This window comes from Capra hircus, chromosome 26 (genome assembly GCF_001704415.2).
Source record: "Capra hircus breed San Clemente chromosome 26, ASM170441v1, whole genome shotgun sequence".
Classification (NCBI taxonomy): Eukaryota; Metazoa; Chordata; class Mammalia; order Artiodactyla; family Bovidae; genus Capra; species Capra hircus.
In genome coordinates, this window is record NC_030833.1 from 34,337,142 (window position 1) to 34,363,260 (window position 26,119).

The window sequence follows — 26,119 nt, forward strand, 5'->3', positions numbered from 1 at the left end:
TTATTACAAATATAGCTACAAATTGTATTCAATAAATTTTAAAAGATTTGTACTTTGATTTCATGATTTTGGCTCTTAAGCATAGAAGGCATGGAAAGAAGAATAACGCAAAGGAAGAGGGTGGAGGAGGAAGGGTAAGAAGACAATATGAGAAAGAATGAGGTGGCCAGAACAGAAAGTTGCCTCTTCATATTTCACGGGGATGGGAAATGCACCAGCAAGTGTTGTGAGGAGTATTCTATAAGAATTGTCTGACTTAACCTTCAGTGCTATAAAGTACATACTGTTCTCATCCCCAATATACAGATGAGAAAAGAGAGTACAAAGAGGTTAAGTAATTTCCTCAAGATTCAGAGTGATTAGGTGACGGAGCCTGGATTTGGATCAGAGTTAGACCTAACTAAGGCCTTGTGTTTCTAATACAGAGGAACAGAGGAGCAAGGTATAGGACAATAGTTTTCCAACTGGCGCCCCATTGAAAGGACTTCTAAACAGGGATGACTATAGCAAAGTGTCCTGATGAATTTTTGCACGTACGCACATCCATATAAACCACCACCAAGATGAAGGTCAGTTCAGTCATTCAGTCGTGTCTGACTCTCTGCGACCCCATGAGCTCCAGCACGCCAGGCTTCCCCGTCCATCACCAACTCCCAGAGCCCACCCAAACTCATGTCCATTGAGTCAGTGATGCCATGCAACCATCTCATCCTCTGTCGTCCTCTTCTCCTCCTGCCTTCAATCTTTCCCAGCATCAGGGTCTTTTCAAATGAGTCAGCTCTTCACATCAGGTGGCCAAAGTATTGGAGTTTCAGCTTCAACATCAGTCCTTCCAATGAATATTTAGGACTGATCTCCTTTAGGATGGACTGGTTGGGTCTCCTTGCAGTCCAAGGACCCTCAAGAGTCTTCTCCAATACCACAGTTCAAAAGCATCAATTCTTCAGCGCTCAGCTTTCTTTATAGTCCAACTCTCACATCCATACATGACTACTGGAAAATCACAGCCTCGACTAGACAGACCTTTGTTGGCAAAGTAATGTCTTTGCTTTTTAATATGCTGTCTAGGTTGGTTATAACTTTCCTTCCAAGGAGCAAGCGTCTTTTAATTTCATGGCTGCAATCACCATCTGCAGTGATTTTGGAACCCCCAAAAATAAAGTTTCTCACTGTTTCTACTGTTTCCCCATCTATTTGCCATGAAGTGATGGGACTGGATGCCATGATCTTTGTTTTCTGAATGTTGAGCCAACTTCTTCACTCTCCTCTTTCACTTTCATCAAGAGGCTCTTTAGTTCCTCTTCACTTTCTGCCATAAGGGTGGTGTCATCTGCATATCTGAGGTTATTGAGATCTCTCCTGGCAATCTTGATTCCAGTTTGTGCTTCTTCCAGTCCAGCATTTCTCATGATGTACTCTGCATATAAGTTAAATAAGCAGGGTGACAATATACAGCCTTGACATACTCTTTTTCCTATTTGGAACCAGTCTGTTGTTCCATGTCCAGTTCTAACTGTTGCTTCCTGACCTGCATACAGATTTCTCAAGAGGCAGGTCAGGTGGTCTGGTATTCCCATCTCTTTCAGAATTTTCCACAGTTTATTGTGATTCACACAGTCAAAGGCTTTGGCATAGTCAAGAAAGCAGAAATAGATGTTTTTCTGGAGCTCTCTTGCTTTTTCCATGATCCAGCAGATGTTGGCAATTTGATCTCTGATTCCTCTGCCTTTTCTAAAACCAGCTTGAACATCTGGGAGTTCACGGTTCACGTATTGCTGAAGCCTGGCTTGGAGAATTTTGAGCATTACTTTACTAGCATGTGAGATGAGTGCAATTGTGTGGTAGTTTGAGCATTCTTTGGCATTGCCTTTCTTTGGGATTGGAATGAAAACTGACCTTTTCCAGTCCTGTGGCCACTGCTGAGTTTTCCAAATCTGCTGGCATATTGAGTGCAGCACTTTCACAGCATCATCTTTCAGGATTTGAAATAGCTTCAACTGGAATTCCATCACCTCCACTAGCTTTGTTCGTAGTGATGCTTTCTAAGGCCCATTTGACTTCACATTCCAGGATGTCTAGCTCTAGGTGAGTGATTATACCATCATGATTATCTGAGTTGAAGATCTTTTTTTGTACAGTTCTTCTGTGTATTCTTGCCACCTCTTCTTAATATCTTCTGCTTCTGTTAGGTCCATACCATTTCTGTCCTTTATCGAGCCCATCTTTGCATGAAATATTCTCTTGGTATCTCTAATTTTCTTGAAGAGATCTCTGCTGCTGCTGCTAAGTTGGTTCAGTCGTGTCTGACTCTGTGCGACCCCATAGACGGCAGCCCACCAGGCTCCCCCGTCCCTGGGATTCTTCAGGCAAGAACACTGGAGTGGGTTGCCATTTCCTTCTCCAATGCGTGAAAGTGAAGTCGCTCAGTAGTGTCCAACTCTTCGTAACCCCATGGACTGCAGCCTACCAGGCTCCTCTGTCCATGGGATTTTCCAGGCAGGAGTACTGGAGTGGGGTGCCATTGCCTTCTCCAGTCTCTCCCATTCTCCAGTCTTTCCCATTCTGTTGTTTTCCTCTATTTCTTTGCATTGATCGCTGAGGAAGGCGTTCTTATCTCTCCTTGCTATACTTTGGAACTCTGCATTCAAATGCTTATATCTTTCCTTTTCTCCTTTGCTATTCACTTCTCTTCTTTTCACAGCTATTTGTAAGGCCTCCTCAGACAGCCGTTTTGCTTTTTTGCATTTCTTTTTCTTGAGGATGGTCTTGATCCCTGTCTCCTGTACAATGTCACAAACCTCTGTCCATAGCTGTTCAGGCACTCTGTCTATCAGATGTAGTCCCTTAAATCGATTTGTCACTTCCACTGTGTAAACATAAGGGATTTGATTTAGGTATGCAACATTTTCTAGCCCCCAGGTCGTTTTCAGTGTCCCTCTCAGCCAGCTTCCCCCGCAGGAAGCCAGTCTTGACGTCTGTCACCATGGAGAAGTTCTGCCTGTTTGGAACGGCAGTAAATGGGCTCACACCGTGTGCACCCCGATGTCTAACGTCTTTCATTCCACAAGTCTCTAAGATGCATTCAGGCTGTGAGTACCCATAGCTTGTCCCTCGTCGCTTCTGTGCTTCATTATATGCATGCACTGTATGTTTATTCATTCCACTGTTGGACATTGGAGGGGTTTCCAAATGTGAAAAACATTTTGTGGGCCTCAGCACCCATTTATTTCAGGTATCTCCCAGGAGTAGATTGCCCACTGGGCTTCCCATGTGGCACTAGTGGTAAAGAACCCACCTGCCAATGCAGGAGATATGAGATGTGGATTCAACGCCTCAGTCGGGAAGATCCCCTGGAGGAGGGCATGGCAACCCGCTCCAGTATTCTTGCCTGGAGAATTTTCATGAACAAGGGAGGCTGGTGGGCTACAGTCCGTGGGGTAACCAAGAGTTGGACAAGACTGAAGCAACTTAGCACACAAGCAGACTGCCCAATGCCCATTTTGAGCGATTAATACTCATCTTTGGTGACGCCCCTGGGTTTAATCAGGAAAATAAATGACATGGTTATCAATGTCTGCCACAGGCTTGTGAGGAGATTATGGTGGCTCGGGTACCTTTTATTTGTCACCCCTATCCTAGAAAGAAACATCAAGCAAAGTAAATGGAAGGGAAAGGGAAGTAAAGGATGAGAAACCAAGGAGGTGCTTCTCAAGTGTGAGCCAGCCACTCACTTGAGTCACACTTTGCTGCCCATCTGAGCTGCGGCCCTCACAGTGTGGTCTGCCGCTTGATACTGCTTAAGTCAGCAGTTTTAGATCTATCGCCTCGTATTGTCTTATCACCTGGGAAGAACCTAAGAGCCTCCAGGGAGAAAAGAAGAATTAGAATTAACTGACCTCCCTGAACCACTGCTGCTGCTGCTGCTGTTAAGTCGCTTCAGTCATGTCCGACTCTGTGCAACCTCACAGACGGCAGCCCACCAGGCTCCCCCGTCCCTGGGATTCTTCAAGCAAGAACACTGGAGTGGGTTGCCATTTCCTTCTCCAATGCATGAAAGTGAAAAGTGAAAGTGAAGTCGCTCAGTCGTGTCCGACTCTTAGCGACCCCATGGACTGCAGCCCACCAGGCTCCTCTGTCCATGGGATTTTCCAGGTAAGAGTACCTGAACCACTAAGGAAGGGAAGGTCGCTCAGTCATGTCCGACTCTTTGCGACCCCATGGACTGTAGCCTAGCAGGCTCCTCTGTCCATGGGATTTTCCAGGCAATAGTACTGGAGTGGATTGCCATTTCCTTCTCCAGTGGATCTTCCTGACCCAGGGATCAAACCCAGGTCTCCCACATTGTAGACAGACGCTTTACCGTCTGAGTCACCAGGAACCACTGCGGAGAGCTAAATGTCAAGCTTGTTGAGGTGTCGAGTTTTCTTCCATTTCGCCACCAGGGAGTGCCACTGTCCTGCTGTGTGAGCCTCCCTGACCTTCCATAACCTCCACAATGTTCTCTGCCCCCTTTTGCACAGTGGGACTTCCCTATGGTGACCAGCATTACACCCTTACAAAGGAAAGGGCCGGCATGCTGGTTTTGGGCATGGTGATGAAGAAAACGGCACAGACTCCTAAGAATCGCCTAAGGTGGTGACCTCTGTGCACAGAGAGGAATCTAACTGAGATATGGGACCTTTGAACTCATGGGAAACCTCCCAGTGTGGAGAAAGAGCCTCAGGGCTTACGTGGCAGAAAACCCTGCTTTTCCCTAGCAGGGTCCCTGAATTCTTCCTGCCAGAAAGTGTCCTAACCACAGAAGTACATGATAAAGGCTGGCTAGGCAGCGCAAGCAGCCTTATTCTGGAATCAGGATGTTCTATTCTGTCTACTCTGTTGACATGAAAGTTACTCTTCCAGTAGAACAGAGGGACCAGGCTTGCTCCTATCAGCCTGTTTCACCAAGGCCTTACACAGTGAGGTGATTGAGAGACGAAAACTTTCACCACATTTCATTTGACAAGTGCTTGAGAAGAGCTGGTAGACAGACTTTAACACAGGAATTGACGTATACATTTCACCTTATATATATAGCAGCTAACCTGTTGAATTGTACTAAATGTTTTTTGTCTTCCAAAATGGATTGCACACACACACACACACACACACACAAAATTGGCATCGCTGGCTGTCTTATGGATAGGTAAAGCTTGATTGTCTGAAAATTCTTAGGTTTGAACATATGGGGTGTTTGCCTTTCATTGTTGCAACACTAAAAGCATATTCATTTGCCGTTCATCGCTGGCTCATTATAGAGTTAGAAGTTCATTTCCCCTAACTGAAATGAACTTCCACAGTTCATTTCCAGAGCAGTTTGACTTGAATGGGTACTTTAATAGTTATGCCTCACCTGACCAATCTAGAACCCCAGGAGCCACCAGCTTTTGTTCTCTTTCCTTACACCAGCATTTTCCAGAGCACTAAGCCTGCAAGGACCCGGGTGAAGAAAGCTTCCCAGAAGTTTGGGGAATGCTTGCTCCCCATCCTGGGCTCATGAACCCACTATGTAGTGACTACTTCAGAGAAGTCTGACAGTGGAGAAACCCGCTTAACCTTGTTTAAGCTGGCATCCCCCAGACTCGGTGACAACAGAATTATGTTTTAAATACAATATCCACCCTATAGAAATGCTTTGTGAAATGCTTGCCATGTTATCACTCTACCCAGTGTGTCTCTGTAGCTCATATTTAAGACATTTCTAAAAGCCTGTATGTCCTTCACATCAAAGAAAAATCAAAGATTTGAGTAGCGAGCTAGAGATCAGACATCCTGTTAATATTATTTTCAATATTACTTCATTTTTTAAAAGTACTACAAGTTTATTAAATAGCATCTAGAAAATTAAGAGAAAAGGAAAAAAGACATTTACGATTTCACCAACTAGACATCACTGTTCCTTTATTCCCTTCTGATCTTTTTCAATTCGTGGTAATGTTTATATAGTTGTGATCAGACTGTGTAAATCTTGATCTTAAGCTAGTTTTTGGTCGTGTACGTGATTTTATCAGTGATAATTGGTCTTGATGAGCTGTGTTGAGTGAATAGAAGCAGTGGTCTAGAAAGAGGGTGTTGGTTCTTGAGACACGAATGTTGGAGCCTTGGTGAAGATCCAGGGATAGGGTGGCAACAAGCCTGAGCTCAGGGAGACTAGAGGCCATGTGGAGGGGGCAAGATCTTATCTTAGGATGGAAATAATTCTACCTCTGCAAATGTCATAAACCCAGCTTCTGAGTAAGTCTCCTTCAATGCGAAAAGAAAGAAAATTGGAACATCAGATGACGCGCTTCTACCCGTGACTTGGCAGAACTGGGATGTTCAACCCTCTCCTTGCTCAGAAAACTGCCCTCATACTATTCTACTCTCAGTTCCCCACTGGCCATGAGATTTCTGTTTCAGAGACTTGGCCCCGAGAGCCCTTCACCTGGGACCCAGCCCTGTTTGACATTCTCAGAGTTGAATCTACCCTCTTAATCCATGCCTCGGATTGCCTGTGTTTTCCCTCTAAAGACGGTACTTATAACAATGTGTAATTACATATTTATGTGGCTAGTTGATTAATATCTGTCTTCCCTGTTAGATTCTAAGCCATGTTAGGGGAGGTCTGCATTGCTTACTATGGTATATCCAGTATCTACCATGGTAGATCCTATTATATGTTAAGTACAAAGAAGGAATTCAACAGACAATTGCTGAGTCACATGAACGAATGAGGGGAGTTAGAACTATATGGTCCCTAAACTCCTTCCAGTTCTAAAAGACGTGAATATTCAGTCTAATATAAAGTAATACCATTGGGCTGAGTTCCATCCCTCCCCCACAACAAAAACCCCAGAAGTCAGGTAACATGGGCTACAGCGTGAATTAACTCTTTTTGGTTTCTTCACACATATTGGTCCTTCAGAATCTTTCTTAAAAGCCCTGTAGTTTTAACGGTAACTTCAGCAACCTCATTGCTCTGTTTCTGTGAGCGCTTTAGAATAAACAGAGCTTGTCCTTTTGAATGACTCCAGTGCTCTGTAAACAAATCAGGTCTGCATTAGCTACAGGGATGCTGGAAGCACCTGGAAACAATTAGGGACCATTTTCTTCTCTTCTTTTTTCTTTAGCTGGAGTTACTAGACCTTTAATACAAACTGCAGTTTTGTTGTCTATTACTTTTATTTTTTAATTGTGGTAAAATACACAGACCCTACAACTGACCAGGTTAACTATTTTTAAGTGCACAGTATGGCATTAAGTACATTCGTACTATTGTATAGCCATCACCACCTCTCATCTCCAGGTGCTGCTGCTTTTTGTTGTTTTGTTTTTAAACCCAGTGGAATGAAAATACTATAGTTATTTTCCAAGAGTATTTGAGGTTGAAAATTGATGCAAATTCTTCCAAATTCTCCATTAAAAAAAAAGAAAAAATCACAAGCGCTGTCCTAAAAGATAACACTTTAGTTCCCAGTGACAAAAGCAGATGCCCAGCACAGGTTAGCAGCAGTTGGAAATCTTGGGAGCACCGGCTTCAGTGAACACAACACACCAAGAGCTGAGGGCCTTTCCTTAAACTCATCCCCAAAGCAGTGTGGACAGCTGGTCTCCACTGAGAGCTTCTGATGCACTGGGCACTCTGATAAGTGAGCTGGCAGTCCTATTCCATTTAATCCTTACAGCCATCTTCCAAGTAGCTATTATCACCATGTTACATATAAGGAAACTGATGTGCGGAGAGAATTTGCTTGCCAGAAGTCTCAAAGCTAGCAAATGGCAGATCTGGGGTTGAAATCAAAGCTGTCTGGCATTGCAGGGAAGTGGCAAGTTTTAATGTAGGCTTTGGACAGGGTCAGTTTGGTGCCTTAGAAAGAAACGTGTGGGGCTCTGTGTGTGCCAGAATGTGCAGTGCTTGTGCTGTAGCAATATCCTGACAGGTCGACAACGGCAACTTAGGAAGTGTTGAGCCAAACAGACCTCAAAGCTACCTCCCCACCAGGTCCACAGGACAAAAACACTTTCCCAGGGGACATTTAGGTACAGATAATGATTCTTCAGTATATTAAGGTCCCAGTTTGTTTGCTTTAATGTGGTCACTGCATATTTACCCAGCAGCAGTTCCCAGACTTCAATGTCACGAGAACGGCCCAGGATGCCTGTTATGTGTGTGGATTCCTGGGCCCTACACACTGGAGGTCTGAATTATGTAGGCTCTGGGAATGAGGATGCGGAGCCAGGACCCAGAGGGCATCCTGAGGCAGAGGCCTGCCTCCCACACTGACAAATTCTTCTGTCCTTCTTCACATCCTCTTCACATCCAAGCAGGGAGCCCACTCTACTCACTGAGTCAGCAAACTTCTGTGAGGCCACCCCAGTCAGATGCTGTGCTGGCCGTAATTTAACATTTATTCTGTTGACAGTTCAGTTAATGATTGTCTCTTCCGCTAGACTATAGCTTTGTGAGGATCAGGACCTGGCCAGTCTTGCTCACTGCTGTAGTCCTAGGGCCTAAAGCAGGGTAGATGGTCAACGACTATTTATTAAATGAATGAATGGAGTGAAAGGTTAAGACAATATTGATATATGCAAAGATGAATGAAACCCAGTCCTTGCCTCAGAATGCTTACAACCTGGGTGGCTGGGCAAGTAAAGCCATCAGTACAAAAGAGAGTTCTTGTGTTTTGTGAGATATGGTCAGGCATGAGGCAACCACTTTCCAACCAGGCTGAACCCAAACTGGATCAGGCAGGAAGATGAGAAGACTGGATCTTTGGAACTGGAGAGCTAACCTGAACTGGGCTAGAAGAGGGCAAGTCAGATGGGAAGAGGCAGGGAAAAGATAAGTGGTGATTTGTCACCAGGCAGACAGGCTGCAAAGATGATAATGATAACACGTAAGTTGCCAACAACAAGGGTGTGTGGTGGGCCAGTATCCTGTTCTGCACTTCACACTGCGTTTACTTTATCCCACTCAACTCCTACAGTAATCTACAAGATAGCAGTGATCAGCTCTGTCTTACAAATGGAGAAACTGAGGCTCAGAGAAGTTATGTCCTATCTCTATAAGAGCAGAGCTGAGGTTTAAACCCAGGTGGTATGAATCCATGGCCCCTGCTGTGTTGCACTCCAAGCAGACAGAATTAATGATCCCCACAATAAGACAGGGATGAAGAGTCAGGAAATGTGTAGAGACAGCCGAAAGCCTTCCCGTTCAGAAGCATATGGCCACCACCCTCTTTAAACAGAAGCATGGAGAGATTGTTCTCAACATGACATCCAAGGTGTTCCATCTTTATCTTAAAAGGTCCTCTAAAGAATCTAATGATAAATAATTATGAATAAATAAATTAGGAAAGGAGTATGTCAAGGCTACTTATTGTCACCCTGATTATTTAACTTAAATGCACAGTACATCATGCTTGGATGAAATACAAGCTGGAATCAAGATTGCCAGGAGAAATATCAATAACCTCAGATACTCAGATGACACCATCCTTACGGCAGAAAGCAAAGAAGAATCAAAGAGCCTCTTGATGAAAATGAAAGAGGAGAGTAAAAAAGTTGGCTTAAAAGTCAACATTCAAAACACTAAGATTATGGCATCCGATCCCATCACTTCATGGCAAATAGGTGGGGAAACAGTAGAAACAGTGAGAAACTTTATTTTGGGGAGCTCCAAAATAACTGCAGATGGTGACTGCAGCCATGAAATTAAAATATGCTTGCTCCTTGGAAGAAAAGCTATGACCAACCTAGACAGCATATTAAAAAGCAGAGACATTACTTTGCCAACAAAGGTCTGTCTAGTCAAAGCTATGGTTTTTCCAGCAGTCATGTATGGATGTGAGGGTTGGACTATAAAAAAAGCGGAGTGCTGAAGAATGGATGCTTTTGAACTGTGGTGTTGAAGAAGACTCTTGAGAGTCCCTTGGACAGCAAGGAGCTCCAACCAGTCCATCCTAAAGGAAATCAGTCCTGAATATTCATTGGAAGGACTGATGCTGAAGCTGAAACTCCAATACTTTGGCCACCTGATGCAAAGAACTGACTCACTAGAAAAGACCCTGATGCTGGGAAAGATGCTGGGAAAGATTGAAGGCAGGAGGAGAAGGGGACGACAGAGGATGAGATGGTTGGATGGCATCACTGACTTGATGGATATGAGTTTTAGCAAGCTCTAGGAATTGGTGATGGATACAGGAATATCCTACCTGATCTCTCTTCTTATCTGCTCTCCAGCCAAGAAGAATCTCAGAAACACAATCTGCGCCCCACCTCCCTGTTTGCTTCCCAGGTAGCTCAGTGGTAAAGAATCTGCCCACCAACACAGGAGACACAAGAGACGCGGGCTCTATCCCCGGCTTGGGAAGATTTACTAGAGGAGGGCATGGAAGCCCACTCCAATATTCTTCCTGGAGAGTTCCATGGACAGAGGAGTCTGCGAGGCTATAGTCCGTGGGTCGCAAACAGTCAGACACCACTGAGCACACGGACACACACCCTGTTGGAAATATAAGCAGTGGTTGACAAGCATGACTGCCCATTAAAATCACCTGGGAAGGTTCTAAACATACCCCCAAAGATTCTAACAGACCCAGGGTAGAGTCCAGAAATGAGTATTTTTAAAAAGCTCCCCAGGAGCCAATCTTGAGCACTGCTACAGCTGAATGAGATATCCATCACTGAGCTAGGCATACTCAGGTGGAAGTCTCCTCTCCCACCATTCCTTCCTGCCCTATGTTCAATATTCTAGCCATGATGAACTGTTGGTGATTCCCCAGGATCATCTGTTTATTTTCAGCTGCCACTCTGCAACAAATGGTATGGCCTTTGTCCAGAAAATGTCCTAGCTCACCTCCTGTCAGACTCCTTAGTGTTCTTCATTACTTGGCCCCAAGGCCACCTCCTCCGTGAAGTCTTCACATGACCAGGCACAACTGGTGACTCCTTCCTCTGGGCAGCTGTAGCACTACACCTATATTCACATGTCTCTGTTGTTCTGAAATTATGTGTACAAACAACTCTCTCTCCTACAAAAGGGTATCAGAACAGTGATGCTTCAGATAACTTTGGTGGCCACTTCATGCTTTTGATCAGCATTTTTCTAGCTCAACCTGTATCTTACCTCTCTATTTCTTCACAGAGTCTTCTCTCCTACTACCTCGTAGTCCCACACAGCCCCTCTGACATATGCGTAAACCTGGAAGTGCCAAGGAGCTAACCTCTGGGGCAACCCTTGACCAACAGGGATGAGAACGCAGGGATAAATCCCTAGAGCAGTAATTCAGAAGTGCTTTCTCCACAGCTCTTCAGAGGGTCCTAGTGGGATTGGGCCAATCATACTACTATAAAGATTCACTTTAGATGACAAAGACCTTGTTCCATTTTTCCAGGCCAACACAATAACACAGAATCACAACAGTCTTGAAGACAACCATCATGAATGACAAAAAGTCATCCATGACCACAAGTATTCACTGAGAACACAGAGCCTGAGTCTGTCATGGATTTTGCCTCCTAAGCCACCTCCCTCACCAATGATGCAATAATGGACATATAAAAAGGTCAAATCAAGAAGGCAATCACATACTTTTGGAGCTGGTAAACAAATAGCACAACCAAGATGTCATGAGGCTTCAATTTTGAGTGAAGTTTAGCCAAGAGAGCCAGCATCACTGAATATTTAAAGTCAAGAGACCATTGACAGTGAGATAGTATCAGCCTTCAGTGCTGACAAAGGGACTGCTGTGCACAGCCCCACTGAGTTGAATGTGTGTGGCAAACAGATGCCAGTGTAACATCCAGGCCTCTGCTATAGAGCAAATGATTTGAGTAAGTGGCAGTAGTTTCAGAGGCCTGGCATATGCACCCATCTTTCCAGGCTCAAAGTTTAGTATATTCAAATGCAAAAATATATATACTTCTGCATATGTATTTCAGGGTTTCCATAATATGTCACTGCCCACACATATGTATGTGTTTATTAGCACACTGGTCTCTGGGCCCTTGAAGATTTATTAACTATAATTCAAATGAAAGTTTAAAATCAATGTATTTACAATAAAAACTTAAACTTACTGTATGTTTTTAAATTAATGGCCTAAATAATGAACATATTACAAGGTATTAGTGAGGTATTCATGTCTTTGAAATTGAACTTTGATTAATTTGAAAGGAAGCAGAAATAAATCACAGCAGAGTTAATGACCCTAATTATTTTTAATGATACACACACACACACACACACACACACACACACACACACTAGCTCTTCAAATGTGGAAATTTCACAAGAAATCTATACATCCATGCGTTCATTTCAAGTTACTATATTCAATACATGTATGTGGTCTCCAGGGGCTTTTAAAAAAATTGATCTTTAAATTGATTTCTTTTTAATATTTTAGAGATGAGGAACAAGCCTTCGCCAGAATCTTTGACTTCCAAAGTGCTTCATACAGAGCTGTCTAGTAAAGTTTATTATTTTGGTGATAGTGATAATAATGGAGTAAGAACAAAGAATGCAGTGTTCAGTAAACAAAGAGTTCATTGTTTCCACAAGGAAACAAACAGTAGGAAGCAGAGACAGTACTAGAGTTATGGAAACCAACACAGTATATCACAGATCTGGATGTGGTGAATAAAGCATTTGTCTCTGTTAGAATACAGATTTAATCAGCTTGCTGAACAATCGTAAAGACAATTATCTTTCCACCCCTAATTGATCCAAGGCATTCTCTCCTCCAGAATAAGCATCCGCTACCATTTTACTCACCTAGTTCAATGGAGACTGACTTGCTCCTGGGCTTCCAGAACCTCAACTCCTACTGCTCTGATTTACCATAACTCCCCTTTCCCTCTGCCCCATCCAGGGACCCTAAAACACATGTACACACACACACATACTCAGGGGTTTGAGTTACCTTAACATTTTCTGGCAGTGCTTTGTTCTGGGTCAGCCCCAGAGCGAGCAACGCTATCACAGCGATGATGCAGGAGAAACCAAGGATGCTCAGTATGTTTTTAGAGCAAAATACCTTCAGTTCAGATTCTAAAATCAAAAGAAGAAGAGAAAACATCAGTAAGAGATGACCAGACATTGGTTTTCCTCCCCTTTCTGTATGGTCTTGTGCTGGCTTTCTGGAGACAGCAAAGAAGATAAAAGGTGAACTTTATCCAAGAGGCACTTGCAAAGTAATTGGGTAAAAGTTAAAAAACAAAAGTATGTGTCTGTACTGTGATGACGGCCAAAACTGAGTGAGTGGCTATGGTAAGGAGAATGGGCAGAATTAGGTCAGTGATGAGAAGTGACAAGAAGGGAAAATCCCAAACGGGCAGCTTGTTTACTGGGTCATATAGATCTACCTATATGGACTTCCCTGGTGGCTCAGACCATAAAGCGTCTGTCTACGATGCGGGAGACCCGGGTTCTATTCCTGGGTTGGGAAGATCCCCTGGAGAAGGAAATGGCAATCCACTCCAGGACTATTGCCTGGAAAATCCCATGGACAGAGGAGCCTGGTGGGCTGCAGTCCATGGGGTTGCAAAGAGTCGGACACGACTGAGCGACTTCACTTCACTACTGCACACAGATCTATCAAGGTTAAAGCAAAGATGGCCTTCCTCATTTTTAAAATCTACCAAAATATGAGCACAATATTAAAAAGTATTCAGAAAGTATCACCAAACAAACAACAAAGTCCCTCTGCTTCATGACATTTCCTGGCTTGACCTTCAACTTCAACCACCCTTACATGTTAAATAACTGTAGGTAATAACATAGGGGCTGTGGAGTTTTAAAGATTTCATCATTTGTATTATTTTATCTATCTTGTAAATACTTTCATCATCACAGGCCATAAAAAAAGTTCCAGAAGGAGAATTCTATAACGGGCAAATTTACTTTGAGCAGGATAAACAGAGCCTGCGGCAGTGGTGAACTCTCATCCTTCCACTCTAGCTTCCCAAACTATCCCCAAACTTTTTCCTAAGCCTTTGGGGAAGAAGGACGGGGTCACGTCAAAGAAAAAAAAAAAGCATGTGGAAATGAGATGGGCTCTCCAAAATAGTTTGCACTTCTCTAAGACAGAAGGCAAGGGATTAAAGCAACTGAAAGAGGAACTTGAGTCCCCTCCTCCTCTTTCCCTCTTGCTCAGCAGCGGCAGCTACGCCAACACAGGATCTCCTCCTTGAGCTCGTGAGCACAAGCTTGGACTTAATCCAAAGGGTGGTGATTGCTTGGGTCTCCAGCCTGCACCTACCTCTAGAACCTTGAATCAGTCTGTTTTCATCAAGTCAAACAGTACAAAACTTAGGGGGGAAGTTCTAGCAACACCATTATTTACTTCTTCCAAACAAAGGAACAATGAATGAAATACACAATAAATGAAATGTCCCCCTCCTCTCTTCCCAAAGGAATCTCAGTTTTGTTCAGATGCCTGCCGCTCCCCCAAGCACCTCATACACCTCCTGGGAAGGGGCTAACTGTTCTGCATAATCTCCTTCCCTCTCCAGTAACTGGTTCAACAGTGGGCACATACCCCCAAAACAGCCTGTGAGACCCTGGAGGAAGACTGCTGGGACAAGTCTAGGAAAAGAAAGGAAGCATTCTCTCTTCTTCATCAGACATGGTCCAGCCAATGATGGTAGAGCAGAGAGATGGAAAGAATTTGAGTTCTTGAAGCATTTTGAGCTGCTGAAACAACTTATCCTGATCTGATCCTCTCATGAGACTCAAGCTTTGATCCAATTAGAATGATGATTTAAATACCTTGAAGCTAAAACATCCTGATACAACTGTGACAGGAATGTCCTTTTTGCTGCCAGGGCTGTGAGATCTGGAAAAGAGCCCCTTAGCTAATTTTACCTATCTTGGTTCCCAAAGTGGTGATACTGACAAACACAGCTTATAAGCAGCACGTGTTTTAGATGAAAAACTACAAATCTAATCTAAAAATTGCACACTGCAACAATAATTCTACTATAACAGAATTGTGAATACTCCCTCAAACTGTTCAAAAGGTTTACCTATTCTTTTGTTTCTGTAAATATGACAATTTTGATTATTTCATTTCCTTTCATCCATTTGGGTGCTAATCCAATGAAAATGACCAAAAAGGTCCCTACTCGTTGGAATTGGCATCTAGTTGGGAAGATAGATAAGTCAGAAAAGAAGTCTGCAGAAAAGGACTTCAGGTCATGAAAAGTGTGGAGGAGAAATTCAAACCAAGAAATGTTATAGAGTGACTTGCAGCAGAGATGGGGTGGGGAGATGAGACTAAGGGTCAGGAAAGGCTCTCTGAGAAGACGACATTTAAGCTTAGACCTTAAAGGTGAGAAAACACCAGTAATGAGAAGGAGAAATAACATTTCAAGAAAAGGAAGCACAAGCTGAAAAAGCCGTGAGATGGTAAATAGCTTGAAGTGAATCTGTTTCTTCCTTTTTCAAATGAAAATATTTACTAAACCATTATTATCACTGAACAGTTGAAAGTGTACTTTTCCAGGGAACCCTCCTACACTGAGGGTGGAAATATGACTTGGTGCAGCGACTATGGAGAACAGTATGGAGGTTCTGCAGAAAAATAAAAATAGAATTACATGGGGAGCAAGACCATCCCCAAGAAAAAGAAATGCAAGAAAGCAAAATGGGTGTCTGAGGAAGCCTTACAAATAGCTGTGAAAAGAAGAGAAGACAAAACAAAGGAGAAAAGGAAAGATATACCCATTTGAATGCAGAGTTCCAAAGAATAGGAAGGAGAGATAAGAAAGCCTTCCTCAATGATCAGTGCAAAGAAATAGAGGAAAACAATAGAATGGGAAAGACTAGAGATCTCTTCAAGAAAATTAGAGATACCAAGGGAACATTTCACGCAAAGACGGTCTCAATAAAGGACAGAAATGGTATGGACCAAAAAGAAGCAGGAGGTATTAAGAAGAGGTGGCAAGAATACACAGAAGTATACAAAAAAGGTCTTCACAACCCAGATAATCACTGGTGTGATCACTCACTTAGAGCCAGACATCGTGGAATGTGAAGTCAAGTGGGCCTTAGGAAGCATCACTACAAACAAAGCTAGTGGAGGTGATGGAATTCCAGTTGAGCTATTTCAAATCCCAAAAGATGATGCTATGAAAGTGCTCCACTCAATATGCCAGCAAATTTGGAAAACTCAGCAGTGGTCACAGGACTGGAGAAGGTCAGTTTTCATTCCAATCTCAAAGAAAGGCAATGCCAAAGAATGCTCAAACTACCACACAATTGCACTCATCTCACATGCTAATAAAGTAATGCTCAAAATTCTCCAAGCCAGGCTTCAGCAATACGTGAACCGTGAAGTTCCAGATGTTCAAGCTGGTTTCAGAAAAGGCAGAGGAATCAGAGATCAAATTGCCAACATCTGCTGGATTATCAAAAAAGCAAGAGAGTTCCAGAAAAGTATCTACTTCTATTTTATTGACTATGCCAAAGCCTTTGACTGTGTGGATCACAATAAACTGTGGAAAATTCTGCAAGAGATGGGAATGCCAGACCACCTGACCTGCCTCCTGAGAAGTCTGTATGCAGGTCAGGAAGCAACAGTTAGAACTGGACATGGAACAACAGACTGATTCTAAATAAGAAAAGAAGCACATCAAGGCTGTATATTGTCACGCTGCTTATTTAACTCATATGCAGAGTACATCATGAGAAACGCTGGGCTGGAGGAAGCGCAAGCTGGAATCAAGATTGCTGGGAGAAATATCAATAACCTCAGATATGCAGATGACACCACCCTTATGGCAAAAAGTGAAGAAGAACTAAAGGACCTCTTGATGAAAGTGAAAGAGGAGAGTGAAAAAGTTGGCTCAAAGCTCAACATTCAGATAACAAAGATCATGGCATCCAGTCCCATCACTTCATAGCAAATAGATGGGGAAACAGTGGCTGACTTTATTTTTCTGGGCTCCAAAATCACCGCAGATGGTGACTGCAGCCATGAAATTAAAAGACATTTACTCCTTGGAAGAAAAGCTATGACCAACCTAAACAGCACATTAAAAAGCAGAGACATTACTTTGCCAATAAAGGTCTGTCTAGTCAAAACTATGGTTTTTCTAGTACTCATATATGGATGTAAGAGTTGGACTATATAGAAAGCTGAGCACTGAAGAATTGATGCTTTTGAACTGTGGTTTTGGAGAAGACTCTTGAGAGTCCTTGGACTGCAAGGAGATCCAACCAGTCCATCCTAAAGGAAATCAGTCTGGATATTCTTTGGACGGACTGATGTTGAAGCTGAAACTCCAATACTTTGGCCACCTGATGCGAAGAGCTGACTCATTTGAAAAGACCCTGATCCTGGGAAAGATTGAGGGTAGGAGGAGAAGGGGACAACAGAGGCTGAGATGGTTGGATGGCATCACCAACTCAATGGACATGAGTTTGAGTAATCTCTGGGATTTGGTGATGGACAGGCAGGCCTGGCGTGCTGCATTCCATGGGGTCACAAAGAGTCGAACACAACTGAATGACTGAACTGAACTGAACTGAGGATCCCACAATCCTACTCTTGGGTATATAATCCAGAGAAAACCATATTTCAAAAAGATAAATGCACTCCAATATTCATTGCAGCACTATTTACAATAACCAACATGTGGAAGCAACCTAAATGTCCATCAATAGATGAATGGATAATGAAGATGTGGTATATATAATGGAATATTACTGAGCCATACAAAAGAACAAAATAATGCCATTTGTAGCAACATGAATAGAATTAGAGATTATCTTACTAAGGAAGGAAGAAAGAGAAAGACTAATACCATATGATATCACTTTCACATGGAATATAAAATATGGCAGAAATGAACCCATCTACAAAACAGAAACAGACTCACAGAGAACAGACTTGTGGTTTCAAGGAGGAGGGGAGAAAGGACAGTGACGGTTTGGGAGTCTGGGGTTAGCAGCAGCAAAGTGTCACATTTAGAATCGATAATAACAAGGTCTTATTGCATAGTGCAGGGAACCACATCTAGTCTCCTGGGATAAACTATACTGGAAAAGAATATTTTTTAAAAAAGTATGTATTGTATAACTAAGTCACCTTGTAGACCTTGTAGCAGAAATTAGCACAACACTGTAAATCAACTATACTTCAATAAAAAATAATTTTAAAAAGAAAGTATACTTTCCCACATTTGCCCAGCTTTTGCAGCGATATCCATATTATTAGAATGTATCCAAGTCTTTCATCACATTAGTCTTATCGAAGATATGATAACAAAAAGGACTTCAATCAGAGAGGAAATTTAGGAATTTTTCAAAAGCTGTATTATCAAAAAAAGAATGACTTTTTCATGTGAACTAAGTTACTTAGGAATAATTAAAATACTATGCTTTCTATGAACTATGCAGATAGTTTTCAGAAGTCATTATCACATGGGAGGAAGCCAGGTTCTTAGGAAGTGGTTTGCCAGATGTGGGGGCTTCCCAGGTGGCTCAGCGCAGTAAAGAATTCATGTGCAATGCAAGAGATGCGGGAGACACAGATTTGACCCCTGGATCGGAAAGATCCCCTGGAGAAGGAAATGGCAACTCACTCCAGTATTCTTGCCGGGAGAATCCCATGGACAGAGGAGCCTGACAGGCTACAGTCCACAGGGTTGCAAAGAGTCAGACACAGACTGAGCAAAACAGCAGACATGGGGGTCCAGAGGTGGGCTTATTTAAGACATCTCCATAAAAGGGAGCCACTTGTCCTTCCTAGGCCCCAGAGCTCTTTCAGATGTCGTGTCTGCTACAGTCAAGTTCATACAGTCAAGTCCATAATAGTATGGAAAATTCACAATGACTATATCCCCCTGAAAAGCTCCTCGTTTCCCTTGCGGATAAAAGAAACGTGGTTTGTAACATACAATGTGAAATTATATTTTAAAAAACAATTTCAAGAAACAGTTTTACCAAAAATATCTTAACGACGAAGTGTTATATTGCTTTGAATTTTCCCACTATCCTGAGGAACTTAAGACTGCCCCTGCCCTCTTATTCCCTTCCTGTCACAGGATGAATGAGAAAGTTTCTCTGTTTTGGCTAAGAGCCAGGTAGAAATGTCAATTCTTCACTTGACAGAGACAAAACTGTAGGAAACCCAAGCTTTGACAAAACAGGCTGATTTCAAGCCAATTAGCTATGTCAGAGGCAAAAAAGCTGATTCTTTTTAACTCTAACAGAAACAGTTATCATGACATCCAGAGCTGGCATCCTATTAAAGATGAAAATTATGTAATTTGTCCTTAGTCAAAATTCTGCAATACAGAGAAATCCCAGCTTCTCTACTTTATGATACCAAAGATGTTTTATTTTAAAATTTCACTCTATTAGTAAGAAAGATTTGGGGTGTTGGCAGATGCGGTGGATTTTAGGCAAAAAAAAAACAAAACCCAGAAGTTTTGCTCTGCAGCTTCAGTGTGACACATTAGATTCAAATGGTTTCCAGTTTCTGATGGGTTACATCCAGACCAAGCTTGGCTTGTCATATAGAGAACAAAACAGCCAATACAGACGAGCACTGGAGAGTGAGCATCAGTGGAGTGCTGTGGTCCCTTCCTGTGTTTACACAGCGCAGTGATGGGACAATCAATGAAGCTCAGGGGACTGGTCCTAATCTGACGTTGCCATTTCTCCAGCTCCTAGAGTCTCTGCCCCCTCTCCACCTCTTCCTTCCTTTCCATTGGGGAGTTCGTGGTGACACATACTTAGATTATTCTCACATTCAGGGGCTTTAAGATCCTTTCTCAGCTGCTTCATTCCAGGTCCCTTAGACTCAGTCTCTTCTATGGCAACATCCCTCCCTCTGTTCCAGTCACCACCGCTTCTCTCTAATAGCCCTTTCTGGTATCTCCCTAACTCTTTTTCCTATCAGAATCCATCCTTCATGCACCTGCACAATTCCTCCATAATTGATATTCCCAGGGCTCTTCCTGATTAAAAATGAAGGTAGTTTCCTTCTGATTGCCAGATGAAAACTTCACTGTCAACCCAGCCCTCTCAGCCCTTTAGAAACTTAAGCACTTCGCATCTCACCATTCCAATAAGCAGGTGTGTGTGTCCGAGATCATACTGCCTGACATTACAACCACTAGACTGTATGCTCCCTAAGTGCCACGACTTTTTTCTGGTTTGTTCATTGCTATAGTCCTATTTTGAATGAATAAATGAATTTTGGATGCTGATATTTTTCAACATGAGATTTCCTTCAGCTGGAATCCTATTCCCCTCTTTCTCCGCCAAATCTTTTTCCTTGTCACGTTCAAAATCAAGCTCAAATAGAGGCCATGCTTCCCTCCATATGCCTCAAAGCTCAATGGTTCCTGTACTCCTCTCTTCACGTGCTTACCTCTAGATATTTAACGGATTGGCCTATTTTGGTTTGGGAGTTCTGTAGTTGTTATTTCATCCATTGTTCTATTAGTCAGCCAACAATTATTTATTCAGTGCATTACACTATTCACTAGACCTGCCTGAGGCTAAAGTTACAGCAGTGAACAAATGTTTCCATTTCATGGTGCTTATATTCTAGTTTGGAAAAATAAAACAAGTAAAGTTTATAGAATGTTAATAATTATAAGTGCTAAGAAATGAGAAGAGGCAGGTAAAGAGGCAGCGCAGAGTGATTAGGAAAGACCTGAGATGGTGATATTAAAAGCGATAGGGATAAAGAGACAGCAAGCACACCACTTAGCCAAGAGCATTTAAACTGGAACTGCAGGTACAAAGGCCCAGGGGTGGAACAGCACCTGGGCATGAGGCCAGTGTGGCTGGAAGAGTGAGGAAGGGGAAAAGAGTGAGAGATGGTCAGGGGTGGGGGTCACTGGGTACCTTGCTCATAGGGCTTTGCAGGTTCTGGTGAGGGTTTGGTCTTACTCTTAAGTGATCTGACTTCCTTCTAATCATTGGTATAATTTATCTTCAGCACCATGGTAAACAAGGGACCACCAGGGACCTTTGAAGACCCTGAAGGAGGGTGTGGTCTTTTAGGTGGCAGGTCTCTGCCTCTTGTAATGAGGAGCTGAGGCACCCCAGTGAAGTCAGCTCTCAGGACAACCACTTAGTCAAGTTCGGACAGAGCCTGGCTCTGCTAGAGTAGAGCCTGTGCCAAGACCAGGGCTGGGAAGACATGGCCAGGAGGAGTAAGAACCACATCGTGATAGATCTTCTCTATACCTTCTGTTCTCGTTGGTAGCTCAGAGCTGCTAAATCTTCGCGGAGAGAACATCCTTATGAGGGGCCTCCAAACCAAAAGTCACCTGGATCCATCACCCCAAAGCCCAACTCCACAGACTTCTGAGGGGTGGCTCAAACTGGAGCACAGTCCAGACAACCTCACCTTTGCTCAGTGTCTAATCCTCCATTTCCCTGCATGCAAGATGACTCATAATAGTACGGACTTCATAGGGTTGCTAGGTGAGAGTCAATGAGCTAACAATACATAACAACCTACAAAAGAACCCTCACTGTATTCCAGATTATGTTCTCAGCACTCTACACACAGCAACTCATTTAACCGTCATAACACTCCTTCGAGGTACTATTTTCATCATCTGTATCAGCTTCCTATGGCTGCCACAACAAATTACCACCAATGTGGGTGACTGACAACAATAGAATTTTATTCTCTCACAATTCCAGAGGCTAAAAGTCCAGAATTAAGGTGTCAATGGGGCCAAAGGCTCTGGAGAGATTCCTTTCTTGCCTTGTCTAGCCTCTGGTGGCTCCTGGCATTCCCTGGCTGTGGCTACGTCGCCCACTCTCTGCCTTGGTCTGTGCATGACCTTTCCCCAGTCTCTGTGTGCAGTAGATTTCCCCCTCCTTTCTCTTTCTTATCTACCAGTCTTTAGATTTAGGGCCCATACTAAAACCAGAACGACCTCAAGATCCTTAACTACATCTACAAAGACTTCATTTCCAAATAAGACTGCAGTATCAGGAACTATTATCCTCACTGCTCTCTCTTTACAGGTGAGGAAACTGAGTCATAGGTTCAGTAGATTGCCCAAAGTTACACTGAAATAAACGTAGGGACCAGGAACTAAAGTCAGGCATTCTGGGTCCAGAAATCAAGATTTTAGCCACCACTCTACTCAGACGGTAAAACGTCTGCCTAAAATGCGGGAGACCCGGGTTCGATCCCTGGTTCGGGAAGATCCCCTGGAGCAGGAAATGGCAACCCACTCCAGTATTCTTGCCTGGAGAATCCCATGGACGGAGGAGCCTGGTGGGCTGCAGTCCATGGGGTCGCAAAGAGTCGGACACAACTGAGCGACTTCAAATTCACTTTCACTACCCTATACCATGGGCTTCCTCAGAGGCTCTGCAGAAGCCTGCAGAGAATTCGCCTGCAATGCAGGAGATGCGGGTTCGATCCCTGGGTCAGGAGGATTGGAGGAGGGCACGGCAACCCACTCCAGTATTCTTGCCGGGGAAATCCCATGGACAGAAGAGTCTGGCAGGCTGTAGTCCATAAGGTCGCAAAGAGCTGGTCACGATTGAAGCAACTGAGCACACACACTACCCTACACTCTACAACTGTGCCTGCTGTGCGGTACAAATGCTGAATGTGGGAGCCAATCCCATTATCCAGAAGGGAGCGAACCATGACTGACTGAGGATTTGGCTGAAGGGCTTGTCTGGACATCAGACAACATCACACTTTTTCAAATATAGAGTCTTTTGGTCCCTGATGGTCAGAAGCTAGCAGCTAAGAGACAGAGGCTGGGATTATGGTTCCCAGGGAGGTTAAGGGACTTGCTCAAAGTCACACAGCTAGTAAGCGGCAGAACAGTGACTGGATCCAAGTCTCCCAACTCCGCTCCACTGCCTCAACTATTGTCCTGCATTAGAGACGCATAGAAGTTACTCAGCTTCATTCTTTCTTGGCTGAAACAATGCAAAAGAACCCAAAGTTCTGTTCAAATAGATCTTAAATTTCACCCCCACCCCATATTTTCCCAATTAATACATTCAGAGTCAGTTTGAAGATAAAGCAGTTTACTTTGGTGAGGTTTTTTTCCTGCCTATTTTTAAGTCAAGGAAGTCAATATAATGTCAATAAATAGACAAATGCTAAAAGTGCACTTCAAGGCCTCAATGATGGTCAATCAGTTAAAGGGTAAAAAGTAAAGGAGAGGAGGGGAAATCAGGTAGACACAGAGAACACGAGTGGAAGGGAGACGGCGGGGGGAATAGAAAGAGAGGTAGAGAGAGACAGGTTAATAAATACCCAAGTCCAGTTCCACGGATCTCTTGAACCACAGACTTCAGAGAAAGTTGTATGTGCCTAGTCACTCAGTCGTGCCTGACTCTTTGCAAACCCATGGACTATAGCCCACTAGGCTCCTCTGTTCATGGGGATTCTCCAGGCAAGAATACTCGAGTAGGTTGCCATGCTCTCCTCCAGGGCATCTTCCCAATCCAGGGAATCCATCCAGGTCTCCCACATGGCAGGTGGATTCTTTATCGTCTGAGCCACCAGGGAAGCCCTCAGAGAAAGTTACTTGACTTGTAAATAATCCTTTGTTTCTGCTCTTTGAAATGTTACTTAGCTGGTTAATCTCAGTTCACAGTACTTTAGTTAGAAAAAGAATGCATTTATCCTAACAAAGTAGCCTGGTTGATCCTGAGTGGTCCCCGAAGAGGCTCAGTTTTGGGTGGGAAGAGGCCATTGAGTGACCTTGGGCAGTGGAACCGGGGTCGGGGAACAGAATAAGCTCTTCCTGCTAGTCAGCCTCAGCCAACCTCAAGCTCATCACCCAACCGTTCTTGCTGTGGGCTATGCTCTTCTCACATTGGTAGCAAGTAACTGATTGACTTGCACTGGTGTGCCTGACTCTAAAACTGTTAATAACTGCAAAAATCAAAGAATAGCAGAGGATCTGCGTATGGGAAATAAGGAAGCAAAGGAATCCCCTTCCCTTTCTCCTTCTTACTTCCTCCCACCACACCACCTACCTCCTCACCCACCCTCTCTGGCCTTTCCTGAATTCTTTTGCCCATAGATTGCATGGAGAACAATAGATCTTTGTGGACGTCGTGGATTCCCATATTCAAGTACAGAGTTGTTTCCGGCAGAGTGATATCATTGAGATCACAGACAGGAATTCCCTGTGACCCAGCCAACAAGGATAATAACCACGTGTATTAATGGTCTCTGCAACAAACACACTGCTTCCACTAAACAAATCCTCTTCCATATCTGAAATTGAAGAATTGTGCTCTGGGGATTCTATGCTTTCTCAAATCAGCTGCATTTGTCAACAAGCCTTGGTTATGCTGGTGAGAAAGACAGAAAATCTGTGCTGGCCATACATCACTAGTGTGGGAGTCAAAGTGGGGATGGGGTGAATTGACTCACCCAGGTAGCCCAGCCTCACAGCCCGCCCCTCCACCCCACCCCCACCTCTGTCTTCTGCATCTCATTTGTAAGTTATCTTATTTCTACCTCCTCATTTTTTCACTTATGAAGTACAAAAGTCAGAAGCAACATAAAAATATTTCTGCAACAAAATATGCCATAAACAAAATAAAAATGACCAACTGAGGAAAATGTTTGTAACAACTATGAAATAGTTGGTTTCCTTAATATATGAAGTCATTAAAAATCGATAAGACAATGATCAAGACAACCCCTCAGAATTACCACAAGTCAATACCAGAAAAATAAACAATCCAATCAAAAAGTGGAGAAAAGACCTAAACAGACATTTTTCCAAAGAAGACATACAGATGACTAACAAACACACGAAAAGATGCTTAACATTGCTCATTATTCAGTTCAGTTCAGTTCATTTCAGTCGCTCAGTCGTGTCCAACTCTTTGCGACCCCATGAATCGCAGCACGCCACGCCTCCCTGTCCATCACCATCTCCCGGAGTTCACTCAGACCCACGTCAATCGAGTCAGTGATGCCATCCAGCCATCTCATCCTCTGTCATCCCCTTCTCCTCCTACCCCCAATCCCTCCCAGCATCAGAGTCTTTTCCAATGAGTCAACTCTTCGCATGAGGTATCCAAAGTACTGGAGCTTCAGCTTTAGCATCATTCCTTCCAAAGAAATCCCAGGGTTGATCTCCTTCAGAATGGACTGGTTGGATCTCCTTGCAGTCCAAGGGACTCTCAAGAGTCTTCTCCAACACCACAGTTCAAAAGCATCAATTCTTCGGCGCTCAGCCTTCTTCACAGTCCAACTCTCACATCCATACATGACCACAGGAAAAACCATAGCCAATGCAAATCAAAACTACAATGAGATATCACCTCACACCAGTCAGAATGCCCATTATCCAAAAGTCTACAAACAATAAATGCTGAAGAGGGTGTGGATGAAAGGGAGCCCTCTTGCATTGTTGGTGGGAATGTAAATTGATTCTGTCATTATGGAAGACGGTATGGAGATTCCTTAAAAAACTGAGAATAAAACCACCATATGGAGGGATTGGGGGCAGGAGGAGAAGGGGGCGATAGAGGATGAGATGTCTGGATGACATCGGTAACTCGATGGACGTGAGCCTGAATGAACTCTGGGAGTTGGTGATGGACAGGGAGGCCTGGTGTGCTGCGATTCATGGGGTCGCAAAGAGTTGGACACGACTGAGCGACTGAACTGAACTGAACTGATGACCCAGCAATCCCATTCCTAGGCACATACCCTGAGGAAACCAAAATTGAAATAGACACATGTATCCCAATGTTCATTGCAGCACTATTTACAATAGCTAAAACATGGAAGCAACCTAGATGTCCATCAACAGTTGAATGGATAAAGAAGCTGTGGAATTTATAAACAGTGGAATATTACTCAGCCATAAAATAGCACATTTGAGTCAGTTTTAATGAGATGGATGAACCTAAAGCCTATTATACAGATTGAAGTAAGTCAGAAAGAGAAAGATAAATATCATATACTAACGCATATAAGCTGAGTGCTGACAAATTGATGCTTTTGAACTGTGTTGTTGGAGAAGACTCTTGAGAGTCCCTTGGACTGCAGGGAGATCCAACCAGTCCATCCTAAAGGAGATCAGTCCTGAGTGTTGATTGGAAGGACTGATGTTG

General features: G+C 43.4%; 1 protein-coding gene across 2 annotated transcripts in view; it reads right to left on the bottom strand.

The window, feature by feature from the left end:
* The window catches only part of ENTPD1 (ectonucleoside triphosphate diphosphohydrolase 1), a 99,999-nt gene that overhangs the window by 30,303 nt on the left and 43,577 nt on the right, over positions 1-26,119 (bottom strand). For both annotated transcript variants that reach the window (XM_013975163.2, XM_005698264.3), the window contains exon 2: positions 12,945-13,072. In XM_013975163.2, coding sequence (XP_013830617.1) covers positions 12,945-13,072 — 128 coding nt within the window. The remainder of the gene's footprint in view (positions 1-12,944; positions 13,073-26,119) is intronic.